This window comes from Podarcis raffonei, chromosome 3 (genome assembly GCF_027172205.1).
Source record: "Podarcis raffonei isolate rPodRaf1 chromosome 3, rPodRaf1.pri, whole genome shotgun sequence".
NCBI lineage: Eukaryota > Metazoa > Chordata > Lepidosauria > Squamata > Lacertidae > Podarcis > Podarcis raffonei.
The window spans coordinates 18,544,747-18,567,111 of NC_070604.1; the positions used below are offsets into that span (position 1 = coordinate 18,544,747).

Consider the following 22,365-nt stretch of genomic DNA (forward strand, 5'->3'; position numbering starts at 1 on the left):
AAACGCTGTTTACCTTCCCGCTGGAGCGGTACCTATTTATCTACTTGCACTTTGACGTGCTTTCGAACTGCTAGGTTGGCAGGAGCAGGGACTGAGCAACGGGAGCTCACCCCGTCGCAGGGATTCGAACCGCCGACCTTCTGATCGGCAAGTCCTGGGTTTTGTGGATTAACCCACAGCACCACCCACATCCCATGGTTTGAGTACAATACAGTGGTACCTCGGGTTACAGACGCTTCAGGTTACATACGCTTCAGGTTACAGACTCTGCTAACCCAGAAATAGTGCTTCAGGTTAAGAACTTTGCTTCAGGATGAGAACAGAAATCGTGCTCCGGTGGTGCGGCAACAGCAGGAGGCCCCATTGGCTAAAGTGGTGCTTCAGGTTAAGAACAGTTTCAGGTTAAGAACGTACCTCCAGAATGAATTAAGTATTTAACCCGAGGTACCACTGTAAAGCTATTTTTAAAAACCCAAACCACTTATTGCTTTGATTAAATAGTCATTTATTGGTTTGCATGCCACAAAGTTATTTTTTATCATGACTTCCATTTTAGGCGTTAAGCTGTGGATACCTTAAAAAAAACCAGAACCCCACCAGCTGGCTTTGGCGACCGGAAAAGCGTCAAAACAGTGCGCTCCCCCGCACAGGCTGCGTCCTGACGTTCTCCCACGTGCTGCGACGCTCCGTCTCCTAAGCAACGTCACCGCAGGTAGGGAGCTTCGCCGTAAAGCGCGGCGCTGTCGCGAAAGGCAACGTAAAGCGCCGCTCTGAGGCGAAAGGCCCGGCCCGGCCTAAGTTGAATGGAGGGCGAGGAGGAGGCGGCGGCGGCCGGCGGTGGGGGCAGCAGCCGGGGAGGAGGAGCCGCCGCTGCCGCCCCTCAGCGTCGTCGCCGTGGTTCTCCTCTGAGCGGGCGGAAAGGCCAGCCATGTTGCTCGCGGCCTGGCTGGCCAAGGGCGGCGCCTGCGGCCTGCGGTTCCTGAGGGGCGCCAGCCCCGCCAGGGCGCGCCGGGGACTCCTCTACCGGGCGCCGCTCGCCGCCGCCGCCGCCTCCCCTCACCGCCTGCTGCGCCCCACGGGCTCCCGGCAGCAGCAGCTGCTGGCCTGGGCTTGGCCGCGACGCGAGCGGGCCAGCTGCGGGGTCGGAGGGCCGGCGGGGAACTCGGAGCGCGGCGCCGGGAAAGCCAGGCCTCCCCGCGGATACGCCGAACTGGTAAGGGGAGAAGCGCGCCCCCCTCGCCGAAGCAGGCGGCCTGGGCCTGGGGCTTCGGGCCACTCGAGGCCCCGGATGCGGCCCATAGCGCCTCCACAGCAACAGGGTCAAGGGGCGGTCGCGGGGAGCACGCACAAAAAACACACACCGCTGCCACAAACCGAATTTCCGGCACTTGGCAAACCCGAGGAAGGTTTCGCCCAGGTTTTACTACGTCCAAAAATGGTTTTGGAGGGGTTTTTTGTTTTCCTCTCCCCATATGTGAAATGTCCTTTAATTTAGCGCGCGTCAGCGCGTGGATCGAATGGGTCAGTTGGGTTCCCTGCGATGGTTAGAAAACTAGGAGATCCCCAATTTTTTTACAATCGGGCTCAAGGAGGGTCTGGGCTGGGCTACTTCTGCAGGAATGTTCTTGAATATTGAAAGAGTTGCTACCTTTGTATGGACTCCTCTCCTTGACCTGCCTATTGTCTGGCCTGGGAAGGTTTTTTTTTGTATAGGTCCAGGATATCGGATACAGCAGACCCTCCAAAGTGTCCCTATTTTCCAGGCACGGCCCTGAGTTAGAGAACCTGTCCTGGTTTCTGATTTGATCCCGAAATGTTCCACTTTTCCTTAGGATGTCCCTATTTTCGTTGGAGAAATGTTGGAGGGTATGGTAGGATGTCCCTATTTTCACTGGAGAAATGTTGGAGGGTATGGCGTTATCTGATCCCCGAGCCATCTGAAGGCAATCTTGTATAGGGAAATGTGTGGGTTCCCCCCCCCCAATTTTTAAATTGATTTTAACAGATAAAACATATAAAACATACAAAAGAGAGAACATTACAATACTAAGAGAGAAAAAACAAAAGAAAAAACAAAAATAAAACACATATTCCGTCTGAAGTTCATTTTAAATTCCATTATTAACTGACTTCCTCAAATCCCCCCTAACTGAATTTCATTGTATCACCTTGTAACAGTTCTCCAAAATCATCTTTCTACTACAATTTACTCCTTCAATCTTCATCTCTTTTCTTACTGACTTAAATCCATATTACTATACAACATTCTTATTCTAATCCTTGGCCTATTTGATACTTTCAAGTACCTTCTAATTATCTTATATTTAGGGAAGTGTTTTTTTTAAATGTTTTTTAATGTTTTTATATATGTTGGAAGCTGCCCAGAGTGGCTGGGGCAACCCAGTAAGATGTGTGGGGTAGAAATAGAATTATTCAGGGATGGGACATCCCTATTTTCATCGGAGAAATTTTGGCAGGTATGCAAACACACAGGCTTGTATACAGTCCGCCTGCTTCAGTAAGAGCTTGGCTTCCCTTTCTCTCATGTACCAGTCTCACTGTAGTGATGAGTGAAAACATCTTTCCCACTGACCTTAAAGAAACTCCTTCCCCTTACTATTTTGGGCACACTCCAGGATCTCCTCATTGGCAAATTCTAATAATGTGTTCTGCAGTGTTGGTCCTGGACTTGTTTCCACCTGTGCTTGAAATGACTTCCTTTGTAGGTCTGCCAGATTGCCTGATGGAGACTGACATCAGTGGTACCAAGTGTTCCCTTTGCAATCTGGTGCAGATCCACAGAGAAAGCGGGTTCAAACTACTCCATAATCATGTCAGGTTCCAACCCCATGTGATTAAGAACTCATGCGGTTGTTAAGTTTGGAAAGTTTTATGCTTGGCTTTCCATATACAGTGGTACCTCGGGTTAAGTACTTAATTCGTTCTGGAGGTCCGTACTTAACCTGAAACTGTTCTTAACCTGAAGCACCACTTTACCTAATGGGGCCTCCTGCTGCCGCCATGCCGCTAGAGCATGATTTCTGTTCTCATCCTGAAGCAAAGTTCTTAACCCGGGGTACTATTTCTGGGTTAGTGGAGTCTGTAACCTGAAGCGTATGTAACCCCAGGTACCACTGTATAAGCTTATACTTGCTTGTGGAGATGGAAGAAAGAAGCAGCTGCTTCAGTGCAAAAAAAGCATTTTGAGATCTTAAAAATGGCTGTTGCGACCTTCTTTATTTCCCCATTTCAAATATTCAGAAATTATATTATTATGGATATAGGCCGTTCATGTTTATTGGAAGACTTATTCATGTGCAGGACCTTTTTTTCCATATGGAGAATTGAAATATACCAATGGAGTGAAGAGCGGGACGCGGGTGGCGCTGTGGGTAAAACCTCAGCGCCTAGGACTTGCCGATCGCATGGTCGGCGGTTCGAATCCCCGCGGCGGGGTGAGCTCCCATCGTTCGGTCCCAGCTCCTGCCCACCTAGCAGTTCGAAAGCACCCTTAAGTGCAAGTAGATAAATAGGTACCGCTTTATAGCGGGAAGGTAAACGGCGTTTCCGTGTGCTGTTCTGGTGCCGGTTCGCCGGAGCAGCTTCGTCACGCTGGCCACGTGACCCGGAAGTGTCTGCGGACAGCTCTGGCTCCCGGCCTCTAGAGTGAGATGAGCGCACAACCCTAGAGTCTGTCAAGACTGGCCCGTACGGGCAGGGGTACCTTTACCTTTTAATGGAGTGAAGAAGTAGAAGTGTTAATGCCTGCCTGCAATTACAGGCTGACCAGTGACGTAATGATGTGTAAACATCAACCCAGCAGTTTCTTTACAAGCTGCTATGCACATAGGTGGTTGCAGATGCCTGTTTCAAACGTACATAGAATCATAGAGTTGGAAGGGACCCCAAAGGTAATCTAGCCCAATCCCCCGCAATTCAATAATCACAGCTAAAAAATCCCTCACAAGGTGGCCGTCCAACCTCTGTTTAAAAATCTCCAGTGAAGGAGAGTACATTAATGACCACTGTGTTTAAGTAGTAGCTTGAACATAAGAAGACCTCATAGATCACTACAGAAAACTTCCTTTCTTCCAGCCTGCTATTTTCAGTGGAGCCAATTCATACATTCCGTTTTGAATCAGAAAGAAAGCAGTGTGCGAATTGGCTCTGAAGTGAATTGTCATTCTTTACATTGGGATTTGTTTATTTGAAAATATTTTTATGTCAAAACATCACTTCAGATTCTAAACTGGGAAGACTTTCTCTAGAGCATTATTTTCACATGTGTATAGTACAGTCCTAGCCATGTCTACCTATAAGTAAGTCCTATTGTTTCAGCGCAGCTTACTTCCAGGTAAGCAGGGTTAGGATTGCAGTCTTAGCCATCTGAATGTGTTTTCCCATTTTGGGGGGGTATTGTTTATGTGTAGCCTTTCCTCGCCTGCTTTTCATTCTAAAAGCTAAAATCAATACCCAAGCAGACTGAGTTCAGGTAATGTGTATTTGATTTTGAATAAGCTTACTTCCTGTTGTTTTGTTCTTTCCAGTATGAAAACCCCTGGACAATTCCTAATTTACTCTCAATGGCAAGGATTGGCCTGGCACCGGTTTTGGGCTATTTGATTGTTGAAGAAAATTTCAATATTGCATTGGGTGTATTTACTCTGGCTGGAATAACAGATTTGGTAAGTTTTAGCATACCATTTTGAAACTTTTTACAGAAGAAATGAGAATGTCGTTCAGTTTAGTTTTTCTACATCTTTTTATTTTATAGGAATAATATGATTCAATAGGTAAAGAGAGAATTTTCCGTTCTTTTCGTTTGCAGCTTAAGATAAGAGACCGGCTATGTTGAAACCTACTTTTTACAATTTTCTTGACTGTGTGCTTCTAATCTCTACTTGGGATTTTTTTTTTTAAGCATGACTTTAACAAACAAACAATTTCCCTAAGAATAAATGCTTATGTCATTGTACTTGGCCATTATTGTATGCAAGGGGTGCTTCTATTCAGGATGCCAGCCAGCTCTAACCTATTTCAGATCGCTGTAAGGAATTTAAGAAGGTAATTTCATTCTCTTGCTTCTCCTCCCCAACCCCTGGTTTATGTTTTTCTTTTTCAACCAAATACTAAATATTTCATAGCTACTGCATATGCTCAGCCCAATATATATATTTGTTATTTCTGCAAGCCTAGGGTACCTCTGTTGTGCTAATAGTCTCCTATTGTTTCTCAGTAGCCCCATTTTGATTCCATTCCTGCCAGCCCTAATCACCCAAGTCCTGTCTGAACGTGCTTGTACTAATCTTCCCGAAATAAGGAGACTTTCAAAAGCAATTTGTGATATGGCATGCTGCCATGCTCAGGTGTCTGCTGTTCAAAGGGTTGAGGGGAGTCAGAAATCTCACTTGGGATGTCTAAGCCTATGGGCACTCTTGAATAAGCTCTTTCAATTCTGGCCAAGGTTAATAGTACCATTAAAAGAGTTACTTTGTCTTAGCTGTCTGTTCAACTTGCGTTTTCAGTTGGATGGCTTTATTGCACGAAACTGGGCCAACCAAAAATCTGCATTGGGAAGTGCCCTGGACCCTCTGGCCGATAAAGTTCTCATCAGCGTCCTGTACATTAGCCTGACTTGTGCAAATCTTATTCCAGGTAAGCAGATGAATATTGTTGTTGAATGGCTTGAATAGTTAATCACTTTAATTGTATAGGGCAATATCCAAAAAACTCACTCTGTCAGTACAAGGGTAGCCACTTGCGCAACGGAATTTTCCCATTCTTATGTGTGAGACCCTTGCCCTCCCCAAATCTGCTCCGGGGAGTTGGGGGAACCCCCTGAACAGATTTGGAGGGAATTACATGGCACCAGCTGATGGAGCAAATTCTCTGGAGACCACACATAGCTTCCCAGCTTGCCCTCACAATATAGTATCCAGACAGTGTCATGACATGGTTCACATTAATCACCCACCTGCAGAGCAGTGTATTAAGACTTATGTTGAAAAGTATGTATAGTTAATCCATGTCCTTCCTTGAAGTCACTTACTGAATTCATATTCGTAGAGAGTGGTGGCTTTAAATGATAATTGGTACTCCTTCATGAATTCTGTTGCATTTGTTTGCTTCCGAGATTTCTGTCCTACCTTTCTAGGATGCAAGTTAGAAATATTTAAACAACAAAAACAGTAACTGACCAAAATGAAAAACACAACAAAAGATGAAAGCACAGGCAAACACACATTTTATCTCTAAGTTTTATTAAGTTTTCTGTTTTACACAATCTTAAAATAAGTCCCTGCATATTTTATATAAACTAAAACATTCAGTATTCCATTATTACATCCATCAGAACTTATTTACACTGTTGGATTTATCTTAATGCTGCCAACGTTTTCAAGTGTACACAATTTCCCCCATATAATCAATAAATATTTTCCAATTTTCTTTTAACGTATGTTCTTCTTGTTCTCTTATTGTATACGTTAGGTCTGCAAGATGCGCATATTCCATCAGTTTAAGTTGCCAATCTTCTTTACTTGGGACATCACTCATTTTCCATTTTTGGGCTAACAAAACACGGGCCGCAGTAGTGGCATATATAAATAAGGATATTTACATATGCAAACACACATTTTAAAACAGTATCCTAAAAAATGCCAAGAAAAAGCCTCCATTAACAATGTATCTGAATGTGAATGAGAAGTTGGTTGATGTGTAGGTGTTAACCGCTGGGTTTTAGTACTAGTCAAGACATTACTTAAGGAAAATGTATGTTTTTTATGGTTTTATTTAAAAAATAATTGACTTTTATCCACTTTACAGTTGTACTTTTACAGCTGTCAGTGTATATTAAACAATGGCTTTTTGTATTCCTTACCTGACCTCAAGATACTGTGTTTTAAATGTGTGGTATTCAGTAGGTGGACAGCAAACTAAATGCCCTAAATTTAGACTAAATAAAAGAAAGCAAATTATTTTTAAAAAATTACTTTATGTGCTGATGGGTCTTTGGATGCTATACAGTGGTACCTCTGGTTACAAATGCTTCGCGTTATGAACTCCACTAACCCGGAAGTAGTTGCTCCGGGTTGCGAACTTTGCCCCAGGATGAGAACGGAAATCGCACAGCGGTGGCAGGAGGCCCCATTAGCGAAAGCGTGCCTCAGGTTAAGAATGGTTTCGGGTTAAGAACGGACCTCCGGAACAAATTAAGTTTGTAACCCGAAGCACCACTGTACACTTGTATATATTAGGATTTGAATTGCCTTTCTGCATGCTTATGTTAACAAATATCATGGGTTTTTTCCAGTTCCTCTTACATCTATGATCATTTTAAGGGACATTGCATTAATTGCTGCTGTTTTTTACGTGCGATACAGAACTCTTCCTCCACCAGTAAGTATGCAGGTGTTTGTTTTGACTTTTTAGATCATAGTCACACCTTATTTGTACCAAGGGGGGTGGGATATAAATAGTAAAATTACTATTTAAATTATTGTATTATTAAATATGAAGATGAAAAATGACCTTGTTGCCTTTCTAAATGCCTTAGTTAGTTCTTACCAGCTCACATGCTTATTAGACTTTTCTCCTCAATAGTATTACAAATCAAACTTTCTGTCTTCCACAGAGAACACTTAGTAGATATTTCAATCCATGTTATGCCACTGCTCAGTTAAAGCCAACGTTTATCAGCAAGGTAAGAGCAACTGTATATCTTGCTATTCATTTGATACCTAGTCTATGTCACCATGCAGCACAGTTGGGAATGGATGTTTTTGTACTATTCTCTACCATCAACAAGCCCCAGTGAAAGTATGAGAGAGGACTTGGGTGAGGGCTCCAAGTTCTGATTTGGCAGTGTGGGTTTTCTTTCTTTAAATTCTGACATCTCTTGTAAAGGGACCAGTATGGGATCCCTTTAGGAGATATCTGTGCTGCCTTAACGTCTCACTAGTGAAAAATGTTTATTTAACCCAGGCATAGGCGAACTCCGGCCCTCCTGCTGTTTGGGACTACAATTCCCATCATCCCCAACCACTGGTCCTGTTAGCTAGGGATGATGGGAATTGTAGTCCCAAACATCTGAAGGGCTGGAGTTTGCCTATGCCTGATTTAAGCCTTCACTTTGCAGAATCCTGTTCTTTATGAGAAGTTAATTTCAGCTGGGGTTTACTTCCTGGCCTGGTTCAAACATAACAATAAACCATGTTTATGCATTACTTGTGTGAGTCACGGTTGGTGAACTCCTTTTACAATGAGGTGAGGAGGTGTGAATGCTTCTGTTTTACATCATACAAAGTTTTCTGTTAATGTCTGAACTTTAGAACTTTAGAAACTCTGGTTCATTCATACAACAGTTTAATCCTGATTTATTTAAGCAACTACAATAATCTGCAGTTTCCCGAGTTTGAACAGGAAATTGTCGTTTTTTAAAAACTGAATTGGTCCCCTAATGTTCATGGTGTCAGGAAAACTGCAGGAATTATTTCTCACATTCTTTGTTTTATTTACAAATTTTCCTTACTGCTAAAAGTGTAGCACTTTTAGTTCCCGTTGATTTTAGGGTGGAAAAGGAATGTTAATGTGTGACTTCAGTTTTCACGTAATCTCTCACCAGATGAACACGGTAGTCCAGCTCATCTTAGTGGCAGCTTCTTTAGCAGCTCCGGTTTTCAATTATGTGGACAGTATGTATCTTCAGACCTTATGGTATGTAGACCTTATACCGTATTTTTTGCCCTATAGGACGCATCGGCCCATAGGACGCACCTAGTTTGGGGGGGGGGAAGAAAGAAAGAAAAAATTATCCCCCCCCAGCCGCGGGACTGGGGTGGCGGAAGCCCGAGCTTTTAAAAACGTACCTTCCGTAGTTTATAGAGGAGAAAAACAAGGGCAGCAGGCTCCCTAGGCTGCGGATATCTGCCCGAAGCATGAGGCGCTCTGCTTCAGCGCGCCCCACGCTCCGGGCAGCAGGCTGCTATCCGCAGCCTAGGGAGCCCTACGGGAACTCCCGCGGGCTCCCCAGGCTTGCTGATAGCTTCCTGAAGCCTGGAGAGCGAGAGGGGTCGGTGCACACCGACCCCTCTCGCTCTCCAAGCTTCAGCGAAAGCCTGCATTCGCCCCATAGGACGCACACAGATTTTCCCTTCATTTTTGGAGGGGAAAAAGTGCGTCCTATGGGGCGAAAAATACGGTAATTACGATACAACTGATTTGTGGGGGAACAGGCAATTATGAAAGAATAGGATGCAAATGAAGGGATCCTGAGCAGTTTTGGACATCACCGATTTGTATGGTTGCTGAAATCACGCTAATAGTGGCTGCAAGCAACCAAGTTAAAGCAATTGCAGGTCAATTCTGGGCATTTTAAACTTCAAGGTAATCATGTGCATAGGATTGCAGCCCTACTAACATGGGATTATATTCAGAGTTACTACTTATGCTGAATTGGTATGTGGTCAATAAATTTAGGACTAGAATTATCTCTAGGCAAGCAGCGCTACCTTGGCTCCGCATGCAGTATGAGGTAAAATAATACTGACCTAAAGATTCCCTCATTGCAGGGGTTGGTCGGTTCTCAACCTGTGGGTCCCCAGATGTTGTTGGACTACAACTTCCATCATTCCTGAGCTCTGGCCTTGCTAGCTAGGGGTGATGGGAGTTGTAGTTCAACAACATCTGGGACTCTAGATGGAAGAGTTGGGGTAACAAGATGATATGCATGAATCAATTTAGAAGTATTATGATGGAGAGGCCCCTGGACCGTATACTTAACCCTGCAATGCACAAGGTCTCTGGTTCAGTCGTCTTCAGCTCTTGGGTAAGTAGACTGCAAAAGACCTACAAGAGCTGCAGCTGGTGAAAGTAGGCTCTCACCAGTGACCAGATGGGTTGGTGGTCTAGCTTATTATAAGGAAGATTCAGATGTTCATATTTTGGCTTAACTAGATTTTTGTTTGGGCTTCCAGAGAGCTCAGTGTTAAAAATCAGCTTCGGCTGCTGTAGGAGAAATTGGTTCTATTCACGACAAGTTGAACATCCCTTGCCCTTACATACCCTTCTTTACTAGCAAGCTATGGTACTTTCCCCCCCATGTGTTTCCTAGGGAACTAATACGATTGTTTCCTCCCTGAAGGTGCATCACAGCTTTCACAACAACAGCATCTGCTTACAGTTACTATCATTATGGCCGAAAAACAGTTCAGGTACTAAACAGCAAATGAAGGCTCTGAGTGAGTTGCTTACTTCCTGCTCAGTTTGTGCTGGAATGGCCTTGCCTGCATTATATTTGTACTATGGATAAAGAACACTTTTTGATAGCTTTGTCTCAGTGGAATCCATGTCTTCACATTGAAGCTAATCGGAAGTTAAAATGAAGTTTTGATCATGTAAATATGCAGAATTTTCAATATACTTTTTTCAATTTGTTACAAATAAAATATAATTTTTTACCTTAATGCACAAACACTTGCCGAGATTATCACCAGATGGTTTTTGCTCATTGCTTTTCTGAAGTTTTCACTTATTGGGGGGGTATTGCTATGCTACACTCCTTGATGTATCTGAATTCAACACATCACAGCCCCCTTCCATTTCATTGTTTTTAGGATGTGGGGCAAACGGAAGCCTACATCTTTACTATTTTGAAAGTCACGGTCCTTTGGTATAAGTCTTCCTGATTATCTTCCCTACACTGTTGATAAAAATGTTCAAACTAAAACTTTGAACCACCCTTCTTAATAGTCTAATGTTTAGGAAAGGGCAGCCTTTGTTATGCAAGGACATAGTAAATTATGATGTGCGCTAACCTTGCAACTCTCGTATAAACGTTTAGAATTGAATTGCTGACTAAGCAAGCAACCCTGAACCTTTGGGCAAGATATAAATGGTCTCCACAAATTAGACATGATGATTAAATGTGTTGAAATAGTGAAAAAGTTGGTGTAGCATAGTAGATAAAATTGATGTATGAAGTAGTAGATGGAGCTGCTAATATTGCCAGAACAGATGCTCCTCTTGTTACCGGTATGGCAAAAGAGTTTGGTTGCCCATATTCAACAAATAGCACAACACACAATGTTCAACATAACACAATAAAATAAAGGTAGTGAAGTTAAAACTAAGAAAGGACTTACAGCATGGTTAGCTTATAGGATGTTGAAAAGTCCACTGATGGAAAAAAACATGAAGGGATTAGGCCATACAAATTCCAACTTCAGGGTTTTGTTAAAAACCTAGGCTTTTAATGGAAGTTAATGATAAAATTCTGGGCAATATCACAGGTGATCTCTAGGACTTCTGTAGCTCAAGCAAGCAAGTATTCCGCATTAGTGCTCAGTAAAATGAATATGCTAGGTCTTTTAAAAACTGCCTCCTACTATTTATTAAATTTCCTGTTTAAAACATCAGACATGGAAGATAAATGATGGCCTGTCAGTGCACAGTCCATCTATAGGCATGTGGTCTTTTGCATATGGTGAGCAAGATGACCTGTAAAAAGGTTCTATAAACTGAAAATGAACTTTTGCATGTTGGATTATGCTGCTATCTCACCAGAAGTGAATTTATTGTGGAATCAAAGGCTTGATGGAGTATAAAAACAATTTTAATATGTTTGATATATTCTAACTTGTATAAAGAAATTATATTGAAAAGATACTTGATAGTTTATGTAACCTCAGAATGCTGCAGTCCAATTGTGTTGCAGTGTAAGAAGATAAAGAAGCTTTTTAAGTTTATCAAGACAAAATAGAGCATGATGTACTGTAGAAGCACTCAGGTACATTCTTACAACTGGACAACAATAGATACCACATGTCTCAAATGTTTTAAAGAGAACTGAAAAATGATGTGAAGGCTTGTCCATAGTCAGTGCCTCTGCACTTTTAAAATAAATTTTTCTATGACTCAACTATTGGTGTCTAATTGTGCTGCTAGTTGTTATCCAACTCCTATGGTAGGAATAATGTGAAGATGGATTGGCTTTCTAATGTGGCTTCTACACATTTATTCTAGTATCTTTATCTCACTGGTAGATTAATCTAGCTGCTGCTGGTATTAACTTAGCCTTATCTCTTTTCACTACTGTGTGCATCTGCTTTCAGCCTGACCACTTATTTGATACTGCAGATCACAACATCATAATCACATAACCAGGCTGTTCCAGATAAATAGAGGGTGCTGCTAGGAACAACAATCTTGCAAAAAAGCTTTTCAGCCCATGTAAAGCCAATATAGTGATGAAAAATTGCACGCTCAATATTTTGTTCTGAAACCTGATGTAGGATTGAAATTCATAACATGGCATTGTGCAAGGGACACAATGGGCAGGATTCCACTAATGAGTCACGTTAAAGAAGGTGGTAGCAGCATCTGACTGGGGCTCAATTTTCTGGCAGCAGGCTCATGGCCAACATTGGAGGAAGTGGAAGGTACTTTAGGGAGCTGCAGGGAGAAGGAAAAATGGGGGTGGAATTGCCCCCCCCCCCCCGAAAATTTAGATTCAACCCTTCCATTTTTCCAAAACTAATTTCCAATAACCGTGTTCAAAAAAGTCTTAATGAATACTTTAGTTTTTTAAAGACACTTTCAAAAGCAAAGAAATACTTTCCTGTTGCCTATTTCTCCTATTTATTTATTTATTTACTGTACTTATGCAAACAACAATTTAAATTCTGGAAAGAAGCTCACAGAGCAGGAAAGGTATTTTAAACTGTTTTCGTCCCTTTTGCTGTACAAAAAGGCAAATGCCATCAAATAGATTATTTTTTTTGCCAATCCTGTTCACCTTTATTTTAAGGAGTAATCAAAAGCAGGGTTTTTATACGAGACAAGGTGTGTATTATAATGCTCAGTGTGGGGTCCTTTACACTTTTTGCAGAGACACACTGACAGCAAGATGGTAGCAATAAGAAAGAATCCACTCGTTGCACACAAAGTGGCAAAGATAGATTTGTAGCTGGACTTTGTTTTAAAGGAACCACATGGAGAACTGGGCTCATTCCAATCTGCAGTCTGGCTCAATCCTGCCTTGTTTGAAGCCATTATGCACACTTGGTAAGTTGAGCCAGGCAGGAGATTGTACAGTGTGTATCGCCTAGCCGTGGCATAAATCTCTCCAGATACAGTGAAATTCTGGCTGTCCTGAGGGCGGTAAGCAAGCTGGTAGAACCTTACTGCTGAATATGGGGCACACCAGCAGACCTCTGCTGAAGTGTCCCTAATTTCAGATATCTCGCGGAGCCTCGGAGGATCTGGGATGGTGAATTCATCAGAGATCCCCGGGCACAGGCAAGGAGACAACAACTGGAGATCAAAGCAAGGCTTTTGGAGGTGTCTGCATGGATCGTAATCACAAGGCCCAAGGCCCTGAGCCACGAATTCCTCCGCCTGCTTATCGTAGTCATAATAATCTTCATAAGATCTTGGACTGTTACGAGTGGTTGCAAGATTCAGAAGAGGGACTGCTTTGGTGGGGCTTTGCAGTGGTGGTGTAGACTGAGCTGGCCTTACCGTATTGTGTGGGATCAACAGAGAAGAATCTGCCGCTGTTTCTTCTGCTGTAGGACTGAGCGGAGTGAAGTGGGACCATGTTTCGTCCTTGTGGCCAATCAAACCATCCACTACTGTGGTGTCGTGTTTCCTTTGATTCATTTCAGTCATGCTCACTGGGGTTGGATCAAAAGAGAGTTCCCCCAGAGTTCTTGAAGAAGCTGCTGTGTGAAGAGCTGCTGCGGTGGGTGGGCTGTCTGTAGATCTGCCAAATGTTTTATCTTTGTAGGCAAGAATGTCTGGTTCGGTTGGAGCCTCCTTTGCTGTATCTCCCCAAGTCAAATGAGGGCACTGAGGAGAAGAAGGGCTGCTGGGCCATTCTTGGGGAAATGTACTGGAGTCTGGAAGGGTGTCTGTCGTGAAGCTGGGAGACGTACCATAAAGCTTGACTTGAGTGGAGTTGGAAATTCTTTGCCTTTGGCACTCTGTGTAGAACTCGGACAGCAGCATACCTCCAGATGCTGCTTTGGCCTCTGGGTAGCACAAAATTTCTGATGCCCTAATATATGGGAAACAAGAACAGTCGTCATTAGGAAGTGGAATGAGATCAGTATTGTCCTCAGCATAATATCACTCAGAGATATATCCATAGTTTGAGACAGCGGCATTTATTTGCATGCATGAGTGTTTCAGACCATTATACCAGGTTGGCCAGCCACAGCCTGACAACTCAGTTTAGCCTGCATGCCATTTTCCTGAAAGATAAAGTGAAACTGATGGACATTTGAGCACATATCCTTAAGCTGATGCTCTTAAATATGTGCTCTTAAATTCTTAAATAAATGTGCTCTTAAATATGCGCGCTAGCCCCACAAAAACTGAAATGAGGCTATATTAGGGAGAGATTTTTTTAAAAAATTAAACCAGCATTTCCCCAACCTGCTATCCTCTAGATGTTGTGGACTCCAGCATAGCCAATGTTGGTTAGGGAAGACAATAAGTGTTTTCCAAAACATCTGGAGGACAATAGATTTGGGAAGGCAATTTTCATTCACCTGTAGCGCTTATTGCTATGATATGCTCGGTCTTATCTTTGCCGCCACTAGAGTAAGACATTTCTTTATAGCAAAAGGATAGAGATGAGAGCAGGAGTTTACAAGCAGCACCACAGATTGCCAACAACGTAGCTTGAACCAGCTTCTAAATTTCTCCTTACCTCTGTAGAAGTATTCTGTCTGGCTTGGAGAACAGCCAGGAAAGATCACAACTACACACCAAAGGGTTGCCATAGAGGTCGATCCTTACATTTTGCAGTGAGCTGAGACTCCATGGACTGAAAGAGCTCAAATTGCAGCTGGAATAAGAGAAACTAGGTCAACCAACGTATGGGCTGTCGTTTAAATAGCTAATTCTCTATCAAATTACATGCAGTTTCTGCCTTCTCCAGAGCAGAGTGATTATTATTATTTTTTAAATTTTATAATCCACTTGTATTCCACCTTCCCTTCCAGAAACACCCAAGACAGCTAACAATGTATTAGATCAAACCCACATCAGGCCTGGCCCACCTATAAGGCAAGGTGAAGCAGCTGCCTCAGGCGGCAGGATCCACAGGGCCAGCAGACCTGGCCTCCAAGGAATTCTTCAGCTGCAGCACATTCCTTGGAGGCTGGATTTGCCACCTCCTGGGCAGCCTCGCTCCATGCCGCTTCTACAACAACCTCTTGACAAATAGGAGGCACTGCTAGTCTCCTGCCTTTGTTCCTAATTTAGATCTTCACTCAAAATGGTGCCATTTTTTGCTTTACCTCAGGTGCCAGACTATTGGACCAGCACGTGCACACACACACACATGTATGCACATACACAGAGAGACAGATCAGTTCAAAAACTTGTGCACATTGAAACGGAGAAATAGAAAATCTAAAATGTCTGACGATGTATGAACCCTAAATCATTCTGATAGAAACATAACAACATTTGGTTTTCATTCAGGATGCAGAGTTCAGTCTGGCCCCTTACCCAGAAAATACAAACCAGCTTAAAACCAGATCAATAAATAACTGAACAAATGTTTTTACGGGTGGCTTTCCTACCTGAAGTTAACCTTCAATGCATCTCTAGGTAGCAAAATCTCCCCAAACAAAGCCATGTGCTAGAGTCAGAAGAAAGGTGGGCACGCCTGCTTCCCTGCATCTGTCTTAGTTTTTGTGCGAGGCATTTTAAACACATTAACATTAGCTAGGAGAGCGGGGAATGGGACCACAGTGGCCAAAAATCAATATTCTTATTTTTAGACAATTTTTGTCCTAAGGTCTTTTTGTTTTCAAAAAGCAAACTCTGCCTGGGCCCTTAAATTTACATCACTGGGTTACATTTTGCTGGAAGATACTTACCCAAACACTTTTCATTTGATGGGGGCAAAAAAGATCCCCATAATTGGTTTTCTTTGAATACTTTTTGGCTCCAGAAACATTTTGCATACAGAAGGAAAACTGAATCGTAAATGACTACTTTATAGGTCTACATCAGATTAAATTCTGTAATGAAAAGTGCTGTGTGTGTGTGATTTTACCCCCCCCCCCAATGTTCCCTTCCACCATTACAGAATCAGTCCATTTAATGTCGTCATAATTTATCAGATTATCAGACCACAGTCCTACAACTGAATTCAAGTCCTAACAATGTCCACCTGTGCTTACAAGGGAGGCCTGGTGTCAGGGAAATCCTCAGAGATAGGACAACTTACTTTTGGAATATGAGGAAAGCCAAGTGAGGCGTGTGGCTGAAAGACTCTGTTTCCACCAGACTGAGGGCACGGGAATATCGGCAGTCCAATACCCTCAGCTCAGGAAGATGCAGGAAGGTGTCGACATCAAGGCTGCTCAGCCTGCCCATTTTTCTTAAATAAAGGGATGAGAGCCTGGGCAGATCTTTGGTCCAGTTCTGATGCACTGAGGGTCAAGCGGAAGACAAACAAACAAACATATTACAGAGGAAACTCCCATTTCACATACAAGCAGCCTTCATGACATCACCACATTGGCAAAACAGTTGAAATCCTTACAGCCATTGTCTCCTCTTTTCCCCACACCCTAAGTGTTTGGTGCTTGATGCTTTCCTCTTAGGTTTCAGTACTTACATCTCTCCAGATAGGTTGCGCTCAGGTCCAGCATGTGGATATCACTTCCTGCATTTTCGGTGGCGTCCCCAGGCAGGAAGATTGTTGCAAAGGCAGATTCCTTAATCCCCTCTTTCCCATCCTTCCCCAGCCAAGTAGAAGACAAGTTCAGGATATGCAGCTGAGGATAGCAGGAAAAAGCCAATGGCTGGATTTCGACAATGGGGTTTCCAGCTAGAGAAAACCACTCGAGGTTTTGCAGAACAGATGCATTGCATGCGGGCACAACTGATAGCAAATTGTAGCTCAGGTCCAGGAACTGGAGGCGGCTGAGGTTCCTGGCATCCCATGTCACTTGCTGAATCTTATTCTGCCTCAGGGAGAGGAATTGCAACATTGGCAAGTCAGCCACCTCCTGGCTGTTGAATTCAGGCAAGAGGTTGACACTCAGGTCCAAATGCTCCAGAAGCTCAGGCAGGCAGGCAGGGAAAGAAGTCAGACTCTGATTTCTGTGGCGGAAGTAGGCCCATGTCTGGGCACGCAGATCCCCACAGGACAGGCTACTGAGGTTGACATTTTCCTTCCAAGCGTTCGGCTTCAACTGGAAAAGGATTTTCGCATCTCCAGCAGCTGTAGATCCCGTTTCCTTCGTTGGCCTACTTGGCATTTCCCGTACAAGGACTAACAGGCAGGCAAGGAAGCAGAACATGGTAACCGCTCCCTCAAGAAGAAGAGAGGCCTGTTTTCATAAAGAGAAGGAAAGCAGTGATGTTGAGTGCAGCAAAATACAGTGGTACCTCAGGTTAAGAACGTAATTCGTTCCGGAGGTCCATTCTTAACTGTTCTTAACCTGAGGTACCACTTTAGCTAATGGGGCCTCCTGCTGCCGCCACACAATTTCTGTTCTCATCCTGAAGCAAAGTTCTTAACCTGAGGTACTATATCTGGGTTAGCGGAGTCTGTAACTTGAACTGTCTGTAATTAACTTCATGCAAGTCCACAAAAGCATATGGCATCTTATATGGGCCTTCAAGAGGCCACAATATGTAGCGAACAAGACTAGCATGGCTGCCCAGCTGGAAACTGCCTAATATCCATGTTCACAAAAGAAATCTCCATTACCCTAATAATAATCTATATATCACAAGAAGCTGAACTGACAAGAGAACACTGAGGCAAGTGTGTTGGAAACTCGCCTGGGTGCAGTTCTCAGGTTCACTGGGCTGGCTGCAGACAGCTATTTTGATAATTCCACATAATGAGTCCTACCTCAAAGGATTACTGTGAAGTTAAGGATTTGGTCAGGCATAGGCAAACTCGGCCCTCCAGATGTTTCCCGTCATCCCTGACCACTGGTCCTGTTAGCTAGGAATCATGGGAGTTGTAGTCCCAAAACATCTAGAGGGCCGAGTTTGCCTGTGTCTAGATATGGTAAACACTGCTTTGGGGGACAGTGAGAGTAGTAGACCACATGGCCTAAGGCTACAAACATTCATATCGGCCTCCTGTGCCCTGGCTGCTAGGAATCACCATGCAAGTGTTCTTTCGTGGCACTGTTGGATGAGGGCCGGAGACAACAGTGGCACGGAGTCCTTACACCAGACCACTGCAAACCTAAACATGGGCTTAGCAAGGGGGTGCAGGGAACGGCAGCTCTCCCCCCAATCAAGTAAATAAATAGAAATACTTAACTAACTGACCAACTGCGTGGCAGATAACTCGGTTCTGCCCCCTCCCACATAAAACCTGCTCCATTAAAATAAATCCTGGCTACACCCATTACCCTACAGTCTGATGGTTTTCCCCCATCACATTGTAACCCTAAGAAAAACGCACACCTCTTTTACCTAGATGCACAATTTTTTACTTTTTGCTTGGAAGGTATCAGGGAGCTCAGTTCTCACTTGTTTACTCAAAGGGGTGTGTGTGTGTCTTCTGGTCTTTTAAAAGCTGAGGCGCAGAAAACCCAGTGGGAGAAGAAACGGCACGTGCAGAATTCCCCCCCCCCTTTAATGTGACGCTGGTATACTGGCTAAGCCCAATCACCCCCGCTTGCCATCTTACCCTCTATTGCAAAACACTTAACTTGGTTTCTCTGTGCTGAACTGGCTCCTATTCATTTCTTGGGGGAGGGGGAGGGAAGGGGACACCCAACCTCCCAAGAGCAAATCCGTCTCCCTTTCGCCCTTTTAGGATCATCAAGCACTTACCTGCCAAGGTGCTTCTCAGGCAGATTGCTCCGTGTCAAGGTTCCCCGAGTTTTCCAGCAGTTGTTTTATACATTCCGATGATTCAGAGCTCAAGCACGAACCCCTGTCTGCTCCCTTGATCCCGTTCTCTCTCACCAGATCTGCTGATTCCAAGTCAGGCCCCTTATACCAGTTTGCCCCTTCGTCTTAGGGAAAGGGCTGTTCCTTTTTTTACTACACCACACCTATCCCCATCCCTTTATGGGAAGTGGGCAGATATATTTCCCAAGCTACACAAATGGACTTGTCAGCTCCTCCCTGCATAGCTGGGGGGGGGGGGGAGAGGGAGAGGCTGGGGGTGATTCTGGTGGGCTGAAAAAACATCTTTATTGCCAGCAGAAAGGATTGCTTTTTTTTTTTTGCAAAGGTGAAAGGTCCATGGAGAGTGCCAGACTGCTGATAAGTCGGCCAATGTCTTCTTCCCTCTCCTTCTAGAAATAGACAATTTTGACTTCTCTGCAAGTATAAAGGGCAAACTACACCTTGTATCTATTTAAGGAGCTCCACCATTTATTTATTTTTAAAAGAAGTGGACTTGGGAATATATGGTTTCGAATGGAGGAAGAGGAGGAGGAGGGGGGTGGTGGAAGAAAGACTTGACCCTCAACCACTTCCCTGCTCAGAATTGCTCACCACCAATTCTGGAAAGGGAGCAATCTGAGTGGGGCAGGTTTGGAATGGAAAAAACAGCAAGTGGTACAGCCTCACCCAGGACTTTTCCACTCAAAATGGTCCCCTCCCTAAAGGAGCTTTTCATGTTGTTTTAACTGGTCCCTTTCTCCATGGTGTCCCAGATGTGCCTTTGGGAAGGGTAAATATTCTGGGGAGGAATTCTGAGAAGGGAAGTGGTTAAGGGTCAAGCACCCCTGTGAGCTCATTTACATGGCATTTGTAGGTTTATTAAACGTAAAAGTAAAGGGACCCCTGACCATTAGGTCCAGTCATGGCCGACTCGGGGGTTGCGGCACTCATCTCGCTTTATTGGCCGAGGGAGCTGGCGTACAGCTTCCAGGTCATGTGGCCAGCATGACTAAGCCGCTTCTGGCGAACCAGAGCAGCACACGGAAACGCCGTTTGCCTTCCTGCCGGAGCGGTACCTATTTATCTACTTGCACTTTGACGTGCTTTCAAACTGCTAGGTTGGCAGGAGCAGGGACCGAGCAACGGGAGCTCATCCTGTCGCGGGGATTTGAACCACCAACCTTCTCATTGGCAAGTCCTCGGCTCTGTAGTTTAACCCACAGCGCCACCCGCGTCCCCTTGTAGTTTTATTAATTGTTCCCAAATCCCACACTCCCTCCTGCTAGAGCCCGGGGCAGCTACCAACAATCTTAATATGCAATACAAACTGTATATAACATTAATTAAAACAGATCAATGGCAACCTTTAAAACACAAGGCAGCAGATAATAAGCTCTTACCTGTTAAAATGTCTGCAGCTAATGACCAAAGGCCTGGGGTGTGTGTGTGAAAAACTCAATTTCAGTTCGGAGTGAATTCCATAGTTTGAGGGCAGCCTCTGAGAAGTTCCTTCCTTGTGCCATTGTCCTATGGGATTTTCCACTGATGGTACCAAGAACAGGGCCTCTCTGGCCCATGCTTTAATGTCTTCAAGAGTACTTGAAAGAGTACCTGTGCTTAGACTGCAGATAATATATGACCTTCTGCACCAAGACTTTGAATTGAGCCTAGGCAGCCAGTGCTGTGAGCTCTAAGAAACAGTGCAATGGGATCTCTATTTGCTATCAATAGCGACGTGGGTGGTGCTGTGGTCTAAACCACTGAGCCTCTTGGGCTTGCCGATTAGAAGGTCGGCGGTTCGAATCCCCGCGATGGGGTGAGCTCCTGTTGCTCTGTCCCAGCTCCTGCCAACCCAGCAGTTCGAAAGCATGCCAGTGCAAGTAGATAAATAGGTACCACTGCGTCGGGAAGGTAAACGACGTTTCCATGCGCTTTGGTTTCCATCACGGTGCTCTGTTGCGCCAGAAGCGGTTTAGTCCTGCTGGCCACATGACCCGGAAAGCTGTCTGTGGACAAACACCGGCTCCCTCGGCTTGAAAGCAAGATGAGCACCACAACCCCATAGTCGCATTTGACTGGACTTATCCGTCCAGGGGTCCTTTACCTTTACCTTTTTACCTACTTGCTATCCCATGTAGAAACCTAGCAGTGGCATTCTATGCTGGCTGCAGCCTCCAGACTATCTTGGAGGGCAGCCCCATGTGGCAGCCATTACAGTAGTCCAGCAGAGAGTGTAGATCACGGGTTCCAGGCTCCACCAGTCCGCAGATGGCTGTAGCAGGGGAACCAACCAGAGTTGGGGATAAACACTCCTCTTCACTGAAGCCACTTGGGTTGCCAGTCACTGCACAGAATTGGGGTGTGTCCAAGCTGCATATGTGCTCCTGCACGGGGAGTGCAATGCCTCCAGAACAGGCTGTCTCCCTAATTCCCAGACCTGGGAACCTCCTATCCACATCACCGTGTTCAGCTTCATTTTTTTAAACCTTATCCAGCTCATCGGTGCCTCCAGACACTGGTCCTCTATTGGCACAGCCTCTATTGGCATAAGCAAAATCTCCCAGAGCATTCTGTAAACCCCTTGGAATTTCCAGTGCATCTCATCTCTCTTCTGCCTCCCATCAGAGACTGTGTCCTGAAAATGTACACCCTTTGTGAGGTAATGATCTGATCATAAAGGTGACATCTACATCCCCTGTCCTCAGGCTGCCTGTTTCCATCACAGCGTAATACAACAAATCCAACATAGCACTTGTCACATGTGTCCTACATGTGTAGTAGCCCTACACACAGGCTTGCCCCAGCTTAGCAACTGAGTAACTAATGCTAGTAGGGTCCTACTCTTCAGGTTACAGACTTCACTAACCCAGAAATATCCCAAGGGCCCTACTCTGGAGTGGTCTCCTAGACTACATCTTGCTGTTAGGATGTGAAGTTGTGAAGAAATGTAGATTCAACATTAAAAGCTGTAACATTAAAAGCCCTGAGCAGATTGGGCCCAGGATACTTGAATAACCACCTGCACTCATGCCAACCTGTCCATTTACTGAAATCAGTGTTGGAAAGCTTACTTCCTGTGAAGATGATTAGGTTGGTGAGCACCCTTAACAGAGCCTTTTCATTGGCTCGGCAACAATGGAACTCCATCGCTTTGTAGGCTCTATGTAGAGAGGATTGTTAGCAGCATAAAGGTAAAGGGTAAAGGGACCCCTGACCATTAGGTCCAGTTGTGACCAACTTTGGGGTTGTGGCGCTCATCTTGCTTTATTGGCCAAGGGAGCTGGCGTACAGCTTCCGGGTCATGTGGCCAGCATGACTAAGCCGCTTCTGGAGAACCAGAGCAGCGCACGGAAACACCGTTTACCTTCCCGCCGGAGTGGTACCTATTTATCTACTTGCACCTTGACGTGCTTTCGAACTGCTAGGTTGGCAGGGGCAGGGACTGAGCAACGGGAGCTCACCCTGTCGCGGGGATTC

At 44.5% G+C, this 22,365-nt stretch overlaps 2 protein-coding genes across 4 annotated transcripts; one reads left to right on the forward strand and one right to left on the reverse strand.

The window, feature by feature from the left end:
- The first annotated feature begins 744 nt into the window (after positions 1–744).
- Positions 745–10,463, forward strand: CRLS1 (cardiolipin synthase 1). The gene is made up of 7 exons (XM_053380720.1): positions 745–1,213; positions 4,548–4,685; positions 5,526–5,655; positions 7,313–7,398; positions 7,634–7,702; positions 8,624–8,715; positions 10,142–10,463. Exons 1-7 carry the CDS (start codon positions 929–931, stop codon positions 10,227–10,229), a joined length of 888 nt encoding a protein of 295 aa, XP_053236695.1. The 5' UTR covers positions 745–928; the 3' UTR covers positions 10,230–10,463.
- Positions 10,464–11,593: 1,130 nt separating this feature from the next.
- LRRN4 (leucine rich repeat neuronal 4) lies at positions 11,594–21,149 on the reverse strand. Of its 3 annotated transcripts, XM_053380705.1 has the most exons (6): positions 18,829–19,126; positions 18,486–18,568; positions 16,640–17,357; positions 16,247–16,451; positions 14,714–14,851; positions 11,594–14,056 (listed from the first exon to the last, which is right to left on the reverse strand). In XM_053380705.1, exons 3-6 carry the CDS (start codon positions 17,325–17,327, stop codon positions 12,796–12,798), a joined length of 2,292 nt encoding a protein of 763 aa, XP_053236680.1. In that variant the 5' UTR covers positions 17,328–17,357; positions 18,486–18,568; positions 18,829–19,126; the 3' UTR covers positions 11,594–12,795. The 3 variants fall into 3 exon arrangements, with proteins under 3 accessions (XP_053236680.1, XP_053236681.1, XP_053236679.1); XM_053380706.1 differs by lacking the exons at positions 18,486–18,568; positions 18,829–19,126 and adding an exon at positions 20,289–21,149; XM_053380704.1 differs by lacking the exon at positions 18,486–18,568.
- Between the last annotated feature and the right edge of the window lie 1,216 nt (positions 21,150–22,365).